Below are 14,311 nucleotides of genomic sequence, written 5' to 3' on the forward strand. Positions count from 1 at the left end.
GATTTTTCCACTGGTTTATATGAGAAGACCACACTTCTGCAAAACGTGAGGATTTTTCCACTGGTTTAGAAGATAAGACCGCACTTCTGCAAAACGAGGAGGATTTTTCCACTGGTTTATATGAGAAGACCGCACTTCTGTAAAACGTGAGGAGGATTTTTTCACTGGTTTACATGAGAAAACTGCACCTCGGCAAAATGTGTTTTTCATTGTTACAAAAGAAAGCCCAGTCTTTGCTCATTTTAAGAAGAAGAAGGAAGAGGTGATAAGATGTATCTTATCATTGTGAATACAGTAAATGCGCTGTACTTATCAAGGCTTCAATGCTGTTACGTGTCCAACAAAGTAACAGTAAACGTCTTGCCAGCCCCACTCTTATTGGAAATGCTTTATGACTACATGACGGTGATCCTCTGAAATATAATATGTACGAGGTGACACTTCTTTCTGTGGTGGCCTTCCTTCACCACATACACGATGTGGTTGACAAAGGCGCGCTGCAAGTTCAGAGTCCTTTAAGAGTTGCAAAGAGCCACATGCAGGTTGGCCAGGCTTGCCTTAGGCACTATGATGCCATTTTCAGTCAACAGCAAGTGGCAAAATGGCCGACCCCTGAGATGGATAAAAACAGGTGGATTTTATTGCTAAATTCACATTTTCACAAACACCATATTAATGAAAATATGGTGTTTAAACGAGTGGGGCAGCATATAACATATTATTGTAAAGAAAATACTTTTTTTTTCTATTTTTTTTTCCATTGTCTCTTATCCTAGCACAACATTAATGTTCAGAATGTGCGTAATTACAGCAGCTTACAACAATATTAAATATACGGTATATTTAGGAATAAAACCTAGGTCTTGTTTTTGATTAACACTTTGGCCTACGACACTACTGTATAATAATATATGGTGGTACTTGGAAAGCTAACTATATTTTGAGGTTGTTCTTGGTGTCAAAAGTTTGAAAACCAATGAAATAGAACATAAAATGTCCAACAATGTTTTATTGTAGAAATGAAAGGTGTAGATACATTGTGACAATTTGATTCAGATCCACATTCTACTGATGGACTGAAACATGTTTTATGTAATTCATTTAAAAGATTAAAGCACTCTTCTAGAATCTAGACTCAAGATCCATTTGTCAGGACTCAACACAATTGCTTTATTCTACTTTCAAGGTTGTACTAACAGTTTATCTGTATGGCGATGGAACCACATTTCCACAACTACTTCCATCAATGCAAACAAAGAATCACCCCAATAAATCTGACCTTAAATAATGTTTTGAGAGAAGAATAGTGCAAATTGATTTGTGATTAATGAACATTTCCACAAATATTTCCGGCAGTGCAAGCAAAGAATCGCTCTCATAAATTTGACCTTAATTCATGTTTTCATAGAAGAACACTACAAATTAATTTGTGATTAAATAACATTTCCACAAATACTTCCATCAATGCAAACAAAGAATCACCCCCATAAATCTGACCTTAAATAATGTTTTCACAGAAGAATACTACAAATTAATTTGTGATCAAACAACATTTCCACAAATACTTTAATCAATGCAAACAAAGAATCACCCCATAAATCTGACCTTAAATAACGTTTTGAGAGAAGAATAGTGCAAATTGATTTGTGATTAATTAACATTTCCACAAATACTTCTATCAATGCAAACAAAGAATCACCCTCATAAATTTGACCTTGTCTTCAATGTTTTTGATTAATGGACAAGGAGCTCTATGTTCTGTGTTCTTGTCCTTGGTAGCTAAGCAGAAATCAATTTTATACTATCAAAGCCCGAAAGTTTTAAAGCATCGCATGACATTTACCTAATTGAAGTTGCTTTTGGCAACACATTAAAATGCTCCCTTTTTTACTCCCTTTTTTTTAAGACATGTGTGTCGAACTCATTTTTGTTCCAGGCCACATGGTTGACATGATTTCCCTCAAATGGCTGTTATGACTGCATATGAAACAATATCCATGTTTCATTGCCTCATCATAACATGACATACACAAACCAAATTGATGGATACCTAGGGAGGTAGTCAAGGACAGTTGTTGTTTGTACAAGTTACTGTAAAAAGTTTTTTTTTTTTCTCCAAAAAAATGTTTGCAGTAGGGATGTGGCCCCTTAGCCTTGAGTTTGACCCCTGTGATGTAAACCGTCAAATAGTGGAGGATAGGAATGGACTAACAATTAGACATTGACTGTGATAGGTTATTTTCTAACCATGTATAGCCTGTCTTGAAAGGGTGAAAATCAGGTTGTGAATGTCATCTTTGGTGTTAAGATATTTAAAGTTTTTTGTAGTGCCTCACGGTGGAAGAGCCCGATGTTTTCACAGCATGGATTCTGATTGCTCAAGTACTTCATTGTCCGATTTGGGCGACGGAAGATCTTCAGATGGAGTGCAAAGGATGGCGAAACGCTAGCAAGAAAGAATGTTCATTGTTGTATTACTTCAAAAACATTATGTAAGGACAGAATCCATTTTAGGGTTGAGAATTTTAATGAATACAAATCAAATCAAAATGTTACCTGACGAATTGTCCCTGGAGTGGTAATCACGTTGTACACCATCCATACTGGAATGCTGAGTGTGGAAGACAGGATAAACCACCAGCCCAGAGCATAACCCCACCACGGATACTCAATGGTGTTGTTGAACTTCAGAGGTTTGTATTTGACCAAGGAGAAGATCAATGTTCCCTGAAAATCATAGAGATAAATAACCACTAGAGGGAGCCTCGGCCGGTTGATGACTGCAGACCTAGCAACCATTTTGAACCTCGGCTATCTCGACGTCATTTCTTGCATTTACTTGTATTGAAGTGACTTTGTTTGGCTCCAGTAAAGACTCATACCTCGTTGAATTCCTAACCAATTTTGACACCAAGTGGTTCGTTACAAACATCAGACACGCAGTTATGATAAAAGGCGTATGGGTAATTTTAGAAAAAAGTGTTGTATATTATTGCAGATCTGTTTCCTCATTATTGTGAGGACTCATTAACGTGTTCATGTATTCGTATAAGTGAATATCAGTAATTATTAATAATATAATATAGATGATGGATGGATGGATGGATGGATGGATAATATTATTGAAGGTAGTTTGATCAAATTTGCCATTGAAAGAATAATGCATCAAACTGGTAGACCTTCACATTACTCACTACCCAAGCTGCAGCTCTCAGTTTCAAAACGGTTAATACCAAACGGTATTGCCATGAATGTTTACTCACCATGCAGATGACAGGAGTGACATATTTCAAGAGGTTTTTAATCAATGGTAAAGGCCTGTATCCAATCATGTCCTCGATGTTGTCATAGAAACGATCTGCTCCTGTGGTCATGTGGAAAAAAGATGGTGAGGAAGGTAAATGAACAATGCAGGAGACATTACAATGTGAAATCTGCTAACCATAAGCCCATCCAGCACATACAGACTGCAGTATGGCAAAGAGAAGCAGAGTCATCCCACCGCAGGCGTAGTAGTCAAACAACTGAAAGATGTACAATCCTCCCTGGGTGTGTGACAGGAGGCACCTTTAGAATGAACACGTCTAAAAAAAAAAGGTCAGTCACAGAAAGTAACCTTAATCCTGACTTACTTCAGTGACCATTATGAGGCCCACCAAGAAAGAGATAGCCGAGATGAGGAGAAGAAGTAGTTTGCGTCTATGGCCAATGTAGAAGATGGAAGGTTTCAGGTCACAAATACCGGTTGCAAGAGCTTCCAGCAATACAAACTGAAGGAGAGACCTGTGTGTTATAAACTGTACACATTTGCATACACTTTGCTTCTGACAAGGTATTAAGCTATCACAGAAAAGAGTTTCAGATTGAGCAATGAGGCTGAAATTTGAAATCGAGAATGTTATGATTCATGTTTTTAGTGGCTATGCCCCACAGGTAGGATGTGAACTATATACGTTAAGAAAAATCCTCAAGTAGTTCTGATCATCCCAGACGGAGAGAGAGAGTCTTGATTGGTGCAGATTGTAACAATGGACATGTTGGTGAAACAGGGGGGATTAAGCAATGATGGGTACATTTGGTAGCCAGGAAAGGGACTCGAGGGACAGATGGTGATGGACTCGGCTGAAGGATAGTAATGGCTATACCGAACACTTTCTTCCAGATGAGCCTGGAACACAGGGTGAAGCGCGCTGGTGGATTACATCTTGTGCAGATGATGTCATTTAAAGGAGGTTATCGACTGTAAGGTAGTGGTTTAGGGTCCCTAAACCACCGCTTGCCACGGATGTATATCGTGTATTTTCATCCAACACATGAGTTACAACGCCACAGAGTAATGGCATCCAAACAAAGGCTGTGCCTTCGAAAAATTAGAATCAAACCATAAGATGATCGTTATTATCCATGCAATGTTTACTAGGAACAACGTGGTTGTTTAAATGCACCAAATCTGACCTGAGGTTTTTTTCCTCATCTGTCCATTAGCATGTGACAAGAAATAGAAAAGTGTACAACCTCACTGTCCAATCCAAGCAGGATGATCATGATGAAAAAGAAAACAGCCCAAATCTGTGGAAACGGCATCATGGCCACGGCTCGAGGGTAAGCGATGAAGGCCAGCCCGGGACCTGGGCCAGAAAACAATCAATTTCTTTGAGTGTGTGGTCACTGGTCATGCATGCTGTGATCACATAACTGCACAGGTACAATGTGTGACGTCTTACCTGATTCTGCTACTTTGGATATGTCCGTGTTCTGCTCATAAGCCATGAATCCAAGAACTGAGAAGATGGCAAAACCGGCCACAAAACTGGTCACGCTGTTCAGGATGCTCAAATAGATGCAATCTCTAAAAAGAACAACATCAAAATGTTAAACATTGCTACTTAAGTCATATTTAGTGTCCTAAAAACGCATGTGTGTGTTATCATTGTTAAATGATAATGTTTTTGTGTTTAGTATATCCCAGTGGGCCGCAGTGGTTTTGTAGTTGTTTATGTTGTGCCCAGACTATATTGTTTGACACATTTCCGTCCGTCCATTTTTCTACAGCACTTTTCGTCATCAGAGTTGCGGGTGAACTTGAGCCAATTTTAGCTAACTAATTGGATAGAGGCAGGACACCCCCTAGTGGCAGTAGTGGTGCAGGGCACATGTAGACAAACAAGGATTCAGTCACATTCACACTTATCGACATGATGGAGTCATGTTTTTGGAATCTGCGCAGAAGCCAGAACACTTACAGTATCTTATCTGATCTGGTGGGATATAATATGCTAATTTAAAACTACATAAATCTGCAATGTCATGTAACGTTCTACAATGCGCTACTCTTTTTGTAAGCTAAGTATGTTCCTGAAACTGAACAGTGGCATGGGTTTGCACAATGTTTACTTAAACATTTATGTGAATGTACAGGGCTTTAAAAATCGTTTGCAGCAGAAGTATGAGGTAGATTGACCTTCAATTAAAATCTGTTACAACTGGCCTCAGAGGCTTTTCTTAAGAATGGGTTTTCCTAACAGCACTTTGAAAGAGTGAACTTAAACGCTTCATGAGGCAGGCTATAGAGGCTGAATGTTTGATGAAGCCCGTTGCATTGGCTCTCATTAGATTGTTCAGGTTGCATCACATATAGACATAGCAGGTTTTATGTCAACTTACTTGTAGCAGTTGTTGTTGTACTTGTTATAACTGCCAAGCGCCATCAAACAGCCGATGCAAACAGCATAGGAATAAAATATTTGCGTGCCTGCGTCCACCCAGACCTGCAAGTCAAGGACATCATGAGTGTTGTGAGAGGTGTTGAAAAATGTTACGTTTGCTCGGTAATGTTTGACTGCAATGCAATAAATCATTTCAGTAGTGAAACACAACACAGTAAAAATTGAACATAAATAACCCACGAATCTTTGTGGTTTCTCATTGTGTCTTGATGTTTCACATGAAATTAAATGGGTTCAGCCGTTCATACCTGTGGATCAGCGAGGCGAGATGGTTCCGGGTAGAGGTAAAACTTAATCCCATCTATGGCCCCGGGCAGCGTCAGTCCACGAATAAGCAGCACGGCCAACATCACGTAAGGAAATGTGACCGTGAAGTACACAACCTGTCACACCAAGTGGGAATTCATATTCTTTACAGTGCATTTTTTTGTGTTCAATGTTATCCCAATCACAGGGCTCCTGTGGATCCTTAAAGTAGAAGTCAAACCCCCCAAAATCTCTGCAATAATATGTTCTATGCACCTTCACTAATCTAAACATGGCATTCTGATTAATATTGCGTTTGTGGAATATGAGTCAAGCAGCAAAATCCACCCGTTTTTAGCCATCTCTGGGGGTGGCCATTTTGTCACTTCTGTTGACTGAAAATGACATCACAACTGCTCAGGGCTCAGGTAACGACCAATCACGGCTGACCTGTTCTCTGAAGCTAAGATGTGATTGGTCATTACCTGAGCCCTGAGCAGTTGTGATGTCATTTTCAGTCAACAGAAGTGACAAAATGGCCATCCCCAGAGATGGCTAAAAACGGGTGGATTTTGCTGCTTAACTCATATTCCACAAACACAATATTAATCAGAATGCCATGTTTCAACTAATGGGCCTGCATAAAACACACATTTGGGTTGACTTGCCCTTTCAAAAGTCTTCAAAGGCATTGAATACATGAACCCAAAAACGAGGCCTTAATTAAAAATGTCTTAAATGAATCTTTGCAAAGTCTTAAAAATGTTAACATGTGTTAAGTAGGAATTTAGGATAGCCAATCTAGTACTCTCAAATTTCATAAAATATATGAATATTCTTTAAAAACAATTTCCTGAATGGCTGTTGTGGTAACATCGCACAATCACGAATCACAACAAAAAAGACAAATAACTGATTTATAGTGATTAAATTTCAAATATTTGTACGCCCGCTTCTATTTACCAATATTTGCCAGTGAGAAAGGAAAAAGAGATGCACACAAGGTGAAAGTGAAAGTAATCACTGTTCGGACACAATAGATATACAGACAGACAGACGGACAGACAGACAGACGCCTGTCGATAGATTGTGTGCAACGAAGAAGCAAACACATGTTAAAGACATCTACCTTTCCTGTGGACTTGACTCCTTTCCACACGCAAAAGTAACAGATGATCCAAGATAAAAGAAGAAACACAGCCAACTCCCATCGAACACCACCGATCTCATTGGGACTTGCTGTTACATTCAGTACTCTCCTCCTGTGGATCAAATTTCCATTAAAGCGGACTGTCGACTGAAAATGACATCACAGTTGCTCAGTGCTCAGGTAACAACCAATCACGGCTCATCTGTTTTCTGAGTGACAAAATGGCTGCCCACTGAGATGGCTAAAAGCAGGTGGATTTTGCTTTTTAACTCATATTCCACAAACACAATATTTATCAGAATGCCCTATTTAGACTAGTGAAGGCGCATCGAACATATTATTGCAAAGCATCTTTGGGGGGGTTGACTTCCACTTTAACATCAGGCTCTTTCCGAGCTTCTTATTAGTAAAAATTTGAACTTACTCCCAAAACTCCCTCACAGGGAACGTTGCATTTTCTGCCGCAGTCCAGTTGAGAACGCGGGTTTGATTGAACTCCAAACACGTCTCTGTTGCAAAGGCAGTCAGCATACAGTGCATAGATGCAGTACGGTTGTGCTCATGAGTTTACAGACCCAACGGCAGTGGTGCTCAAAATTCTCCAAACGATATATTTTTTACTTTACACACCTGTGTTCCAGCTGTTTCTGCAGCTTGCCCACGGAAGCTCAGAGCTGAAGGAAGAGAAGAGGTAGAAGAACGCCCACACGAATATGATGATGTAATAGATGCCGAAGTAGAAAACTACAATCAGAGATCCATAACCAATCCCTAAGAGATTGGAGAAAAAAAACCCAAAACGAAACAGAAAATATTGACATGTAAAATCGAAAAAGTCACATCATCATACTTTGGAAAGGAGTGCCTTTCCGCCTTTAAGGCTCTCCAAGCACTTCTGCCTCCTCATTCACCTACTGATGACACAGCATCAGGAGCAACTGGAGGTTTCGTGTCTTGCTCAAGGACACTTTGGCATGGTTACAGGGGCTCGGGATGAAACTTGCAACCTTTGGTTTGGGTCCCGACCACTCTACCACCTGAGCCATGCCACCCCCAGTTGGGGATGATACAAAAATGAATGCCTATATTATGTTCATAAAGATGGTATGCCATGATGCTCTCCAGAAAAACTAAAACTAACATACCGCATAAATAAAATGTCAAATCCTGCTGTGGCGCACTCCACAAAGATGACAGATGTATTATGCTGATCTTTTGACATGAAACCCTATACAGTTTATTTTAAAGTGGTTCGGGTTTGAGTGTAAACCCAGATAGGACCATAACATCAGCACAGGAACCCTCCTCTGCAAAACATAATTAGACTGAATATAAACATGATCATACTGAATATAGAATGTTTTTCTGTGTGTACGACCTTAGACAAAGCCACGGCCACATTTTTGGGATGTAACAATGTTGATAGCTCACAGTACAATATTCATTGCGATATTGTGTGAAACCTCACGGTCTATATATATAAATAAAACCAGGCTCAGATTCAGAAAACAGGTCAGCTGAGTCAGTTGTAAAGTCATTTTCAGTCGCCAGAAGACAAAATGGCCGCCCCCTGAGTTGGCTAAAAATGGGTGGATTTTGCTGCTTAACTCATATTTCATATTACTCATACTGCCTTGTTTCAACTAGTGGGCTTGCATAGAACATATTCTTGAAAAAAATAGGATTGGGTTGACTTCGTCTTTAAGAAAAACTGCTGGCTACAAAATGCAGTAAGGCAATGACAACACAAACATGTTAAATGTATTCCTCTCAAAATAGAGTGATATATTTTTCCCCCATATCTTGTATAAGGTGTTATTAGTTCATGCCGTTTCAAAAAATGATGTAGCTGGAGAGTGCATTTTTACCTCCAAACAGGGGACAGATTTGCTTCCAGCAGGTAATGGCGCCCTGTTTAGTGTACTGGCCAAGAGCGATCTCCAGCAGAAACAGAGGGATGCCACATGCAAAGAGGAAGACTACATACGGGATCAAGAACACCCCTGGTAGGAAAAAAAGAGTGCCATACGTTATTCTATACTTACGTTCAGAATGGATGATTATGGAAGAAATAATAACCACAAGTATTTTGATTGAGATTTAAATCACGATTATTAAAACGATTATTCATTGATTTCAAAGCTTATTTTTCTAAAACTCCACTACTCAAAACTATCACAGCCTCATGCAGAAACTTAAAGCATCTGTGTCAAAGTCAAGGCCCGGGGGGCCAGATCCGGCCCGCAACCTCATTTTGTTGAGCGGCAGCCCTCAATTTAATATTTCTTGTAAATTGTTTTCACTTTCAACAACACTGAGATATGAGATACTGCAATGTGTTGTTACCAATCCTCCCCTTCAATATAAATTGAAAAATAATTGAAGAAACAATTGCTTCTGGCTTCTAAATTTCCAAACTAGCTATCCATCAATTTGTTGTGTATATGTGCTCATATAAGGCTTTAAAAAAAACAATCTGGTTCATAAAATAATCATCTGCCCCCTTCTTGCTATATCCCATTTTTTCTGCATGACGTGTGCCGACAACAATCCACTCTAAAATGGCCACGCCAGCCCGAAGAACGGTCCACATGCTTTCTTTCTTCATGATCATCTTGTGTCTTTTCCAACTCACCTCCTCCATTTTTGTAGCACAGGTAAGGGAACCGCCACACATTTCCAAGTCCAATGATTTCTCCGGCAACTGCAAGGACAAACTCTCTTTTGTTGGACCACTGGCCTCTCGCGACAGTGATGGGTCCAGACGAGGCGCTTTCCTTGCTTGCCTTGAGCTTGACCTCTGGGTCATTTGACATTTCCATGGCACTGCAACAATGTCATCCAAGATTGGAAGAAGCATGGAAATCTTTAAAAGGCATCTACACACCACAGGGAAATATAAAACCGAAACCTATGATACAAAACAAAAGTTAAGAGCATTTTCATACACTTTGAGTCATAAAGTCAATTCAGATCCCTACGCTCTCAACCGGAATTAGTAGAGTTTAGCAGTAATTCGCCTGAAAAAAATTGCCTTAAACCACTTTAGTTTTGGCACAAGGTAAAATTTAACATGTTAAGTACCAAAATCAAAATGTACAGTTGAAGATTTTTAATTTACATTCATCAGTTCAGCCCACTGGCTTTTCTCAGAAATACCTTCACAGTACTCAGACTCTGTCTTCACACTTCACTGTCACTTCACCGCAGAAACAATAATCGCTTGCTTTTGTCAAAAATATATTCACAAATAAAGGTAAGTCAACCCCCCAAAAATGTTTACAACAATGTGTTCTATGCACCTTCACTAGTCCAAACGTGGCATTCTGATTATTATTGCGTTTGTGGAATATAAGTTAAGCAGCAAAATCCACCCGTTTATAGCCATCTCAGGGGGGAGCCACTTAGTTACTTTCTGTGTGTATGTGTGTGTCATCTTCCACACCGCTTATCCTGTACAGGGTCACGGTGAGGTGCTGGAGCCTATCCCAGCTGACTATGGGGGCACACATACAGACAAAGTCACTGAGTGGGAAATGATTCCACGCTGCCCGCACACAACTCAGGCAAGTGTACCTCAACACCATCAGCGACCATTGGTCACTTTCTATCGGCTCACCTCTGAAGCTGGGCCATGATGGGTCATTTCCTGAGCCCTGAGCAACTGTGATGTCATTTTCAATTGACAGAAAGTAGCAAAATGGCCGCCCACAGAGATGGACAAAAACGGATGGAACTCATATTCCACAAATGCAATATTAATCAGAATGCCGCGTTGCGACTATTCCTGGCCAAACAAATATTGCATTACATTATTGCATGTTGAAACAATGGACATTTATGAGTTAAGCAAATCCATACATCGATTTACAGAGCGCTTCATCATAGACTAAATCACTTATATTGTGAAATGTAGGCGACATAGACTAAAGTATTACACATCAAAGCATCATCAACAGCAAAAAAAGATCATTTTTCCTCATGGAGTATTTAAAAAAAAAAAATTGTTTTATCCAAATGGCATTTCATCAACAATTTTCCCCCGACCTGTTCGCATACTAACAAACCGGATCAGCAGTAAATTTAAAAAGACATGTTTTAATAAATTGACTTGAGGGGAAAAAACGCAAACCACATAACCATAACAACAAAGCAAATACAAATACCTGTTTAACTACACAAATTAGCTATATAAGTATGAAACCAAACACAAACATCCTTTCCCAGTATCTCTTTGCTCTTGATGGAATCTGGTTCTGAACCAGGAGCGGTGTATTTTCTTCTTCTTCTTCTTCTTGTCCTCGACTCCATTAAAAAAAAAAGCAAACAAACACCACCACTCAGAAAATGCAACATCTCCGATTGGTGGCGCTGGTTGTTGCCATGACCATCTTGCGCTGCAATGGTTTATGGCAGCGTCCCTCAACCTTTATTGAGCCAAGGCACATCTTTCACATCGGAAAAAAATTCATGGCACACCACTTAGGAAAATGATTCACAAAAGTGTATAAAAAGGTCAATTATGTAACTTCGGTCATTTAGCAGAGGAGCATTTCATTGTTTTGCCTGTTACTATACGTGGTTGGCATGGATACATTTAAAAAAAGTTAAGGAAAATATTTTTTTTTTTCAATAAAATAATTGACATTGGGTAATTTTCCGCGGCACACCTGGAGATCTCTCACGGCACACTAATGTGAGAATCACCGGTTTATCGGACAGTAGAATCTGTCAAGTTGGATGCTTTCGGCATAATCTGTATAGGTGGAAACTCCTTTTCAAACATGTACACCGTACATCACAAATATGTATGGCAAATTCTTTCAATTTTATCATGTTTTTTTAATGGAGTTGTACTTCGAACTGGTTGCCAGCCAATCGCAGGGCACACAGAGACAAACATCCGCACTCACAATCACACCTAGGGGCAATTTAGAGAATCCAATCAACCTACCAAGCATGTTTTTGGAATGTAGGAGGAAACCGGAGTTCCCGGAGAAAAGCCACGCAGGCAAGGGGAGAACATGCAAACTCCACACAGGGAGGCCGGAGCCGGGATCGAACCCACGACCTCTGAACTGTGAGGCGGACGTGCTAACCAGTCGGCCACCGTGCCGCCTATTTCTGGCACAATCGTTTAAAAACATTCTCTCACTGGTGATTGTCTTTTGTCTTTATTCCTTTGTTTTTCTTTCCTTCTTAGATTTATGGATTTATATATTGCTAAGTCATTTTAAATGCTAAGAGTAACACACACAATCGGACTGAAATGTGCGCAATAGCGAAACAGATAAACAGCTTTGACACTCTTTTAGAAAAAAAGCGATCTGGTAGGATCAAACTTTGCCAGAATTCAAATGGATCTTCTGGTGGAACTTTAAAACTCATTCACTTGCCAAAGACACATTTATTTGTCTTTCCACAGGCCAGCCATTTTTTTCCACATTTTTGTCAAACGTTAGGGTAAAAGAGGGTTTGAAAATATCTGGCAGTGAATGAGTTAAAATCCCAGCACCTATTCTCCTCCCATGACCCTAAGGGTTTGACAAAATATGTGCTTTGGTTAGTCAAATAATGTGTCTTCTGAAGTATTACGCACTGAAAAAAATTACCGGATTTTCGGTTGCACACGATTAAAATGTATTCAACACTTATCATTTGTATATTTTTCCAGAAAACATGGCAAAATGACATTGGTTTACCACATTTTAATCATGTGCAACTGATGTACATTTTCAAATTCAATAAATACAAAGGGTCTTTTTTTTTCTCTGCGAGTGATAAAAAAAAAATACACACCCTCAGCAAGTTTTATGCATCTGGCATCAATACATTCAAAGTTACTACGAAAAATATGACAGTGCTTGCCTCCTCCCCTCATAGTGATGTTGACAGGCTGAAATGGGGGTGGGGGGTTCCCACATTTATTTAACCCAGTTCACGCCCGTTAAAAAATGAACATCATTAAGATGTGCTTTTATATAAGTGGCAATATTAAACCCAATCAAGTGCCTCTTTAAGGGTGGGAAAGGAAAAGTGGTTTTAAAATGAAGAAACAACTTGGTTAGAAAAAAGAAATAATTCTTTTACTCACCTTTCCATTCGGTGTAGTTGTTGTCTTGATTCGAGCAGCGTGAAGAATAAAAGCTGCCAGAAAGAGAACTGCCTCATCAGATGATCACCTGTGGCAGTGCCCCACCTCTTCTTGCAAAAATATTTCCTATTATCCCTGCTTAACATCATAGTTACAATTAGGGTTGGGATTCGAAAACCAGTTCTTGTTGAGAACTGGTTCCCGGTGCTTCAATTTCTTTGCATCATTTCCCTATCTTTTAATAATGGCATAATAATTTTGCCAAGAGAAAGGAAGTCATCCCCAAGTATCAACGTTTTTAAATGCAGGTTTTTTTTTCCTTCATACCTGTCATTATTTTTATCTTTTTAACCATTTTTAAAATGTCAGGTTTATCAGATAGACATTTATGAAAACCACAGAAAACAAGGGGATGAAGACACTCTTTTTGAATGTTATGCTTGCCAAGAAAACGGAGAAGAACTGTACAATACAATTCTTGAGTACGTTCTAAAACAGTCTCTCCGGCTTCTTTCTTTTTATTCTTTCTGACTTCCCTAGTGACATGGGCGTTCCAACTCGAAAGGATGGGGTGAGCAAAAGGGCAGTTGGAATGTCTTGTATTTGTTTGTCTATGTGGACGCATGTAGGTGGAAAATTACTTTGTACATGTGTGGTAAGACATGAAGAAATCTTTAGTAGAGAAATCAACAACGTGACAGGAAATTTCAGCAATCATCTTCATCTTGGCAACCGACACTGTGGCTCCATCTGGTCTTCTCGCAGTTAGTTGTGCAAAGCATCACTATAGCAGCAAATATATGATTACTATATTTACAATGATTCTTACATTTCCTTCCTGTTTATTCTACATTTGGTCCATAACTTATCATCAAAAAGAACTTCCCCAAAAGGCTTTATTCAGTCGAATTATAAACACGGCAACAAAAGTAAAATCCTTTAGAAATCATGACTCTTTCCATAGACGTGTGGGGGATCACGACGAGATCACCAACGCCATCGGTGCCGTGTTGGCCAACAAGCAAAGGGTATATTTCATGAATTTTATGTGTGACGGGTTTTCCCGTGGATGTTATCATACCTCTATTTTTCCAA

At 39.4% G+C, this 14,311-nt stretch overlaps 1 protein-coding gene across 1 annotated transcript; it reads right to left on the bottom strand.

The window, feature by feature from the left end:
• Positions 1-991: 991 nt before the first annotated feature.
• On the bottom strand, positions 992-13,328 carry LOC147142201 (sodium- and chloride-dependent GABA transporter 2-like). Its single transcript, XM_086040423.1, has 15 exons — positions 13,217-13,328; positions 9,758-9,948; positions 8,991-9,125; positions 7,753-7,893; positions 7,547-7,631; positions 7,102-7,234; positions 5,975-6,109; positions 5,665-5,768; positions 4,725-4,849; positions 4,516-4,628; positions 3,633-3,770; positions 3,443-3,545; positions 3,264-3,364; positions 2,557-2,727; positions 992-2,446 (listed from the first exon to the last, which is right to left on the bottom strand). The coding sequence occupies exons 1-15, from the start codon at positions 13,291-13,293 to the stop codon at positions 2,357-2,359; spliced, it is 1,842 nt and encodes a 613-aa protein (XP_085896549.1). The 5' UTR covers positions 13,294-13,328; the 3' UTR covers positions 992-2,356.
• Between the last annotated feature and the right edge of the window lie 983 nt (positions 13,329-14,311).

Source organism: Filicampus tigris, chromosome 9 (assembly GCF_054856515.1).
Source record: "Filicampus tigris isolate MCC_2025a chromosome 9, RoL_Ftig_1.0, whole genome shotgun sequence".
NCBI classification, from domain to species: Eukaryota; Metazoa; Chordata; class Actinopteri; order Syngnathiformes; family Syngnathidae; genus Filicampus; species Filicampus tigris.

Excerpts from the sequence above, each read along its gene's own strand:
- LOC147142201 (XM_086040423.1), bottom strand. The coding sequence starts at position 13,293 with ATGAGGCAGTTCTCTTTCTGGCAGCTTTTATTCTTCACGCTGCTCGAA. Across the intron at positions 4,850-5,664 it reads TACAACAACAACTGCTACAA|AGATTGCATCTATTTGAGCA; the intron begins GTAAGTTGACAT and ends TGTTCTTTTTAG. Across the intron at positions 2,447-2,556 it reads CTCCAGGGACAATTCGTCAG|CGTTTCGCCATCCTTTGCAC; the intron begins GTAACATTTTGA and ends CTTTCTTGCTAG.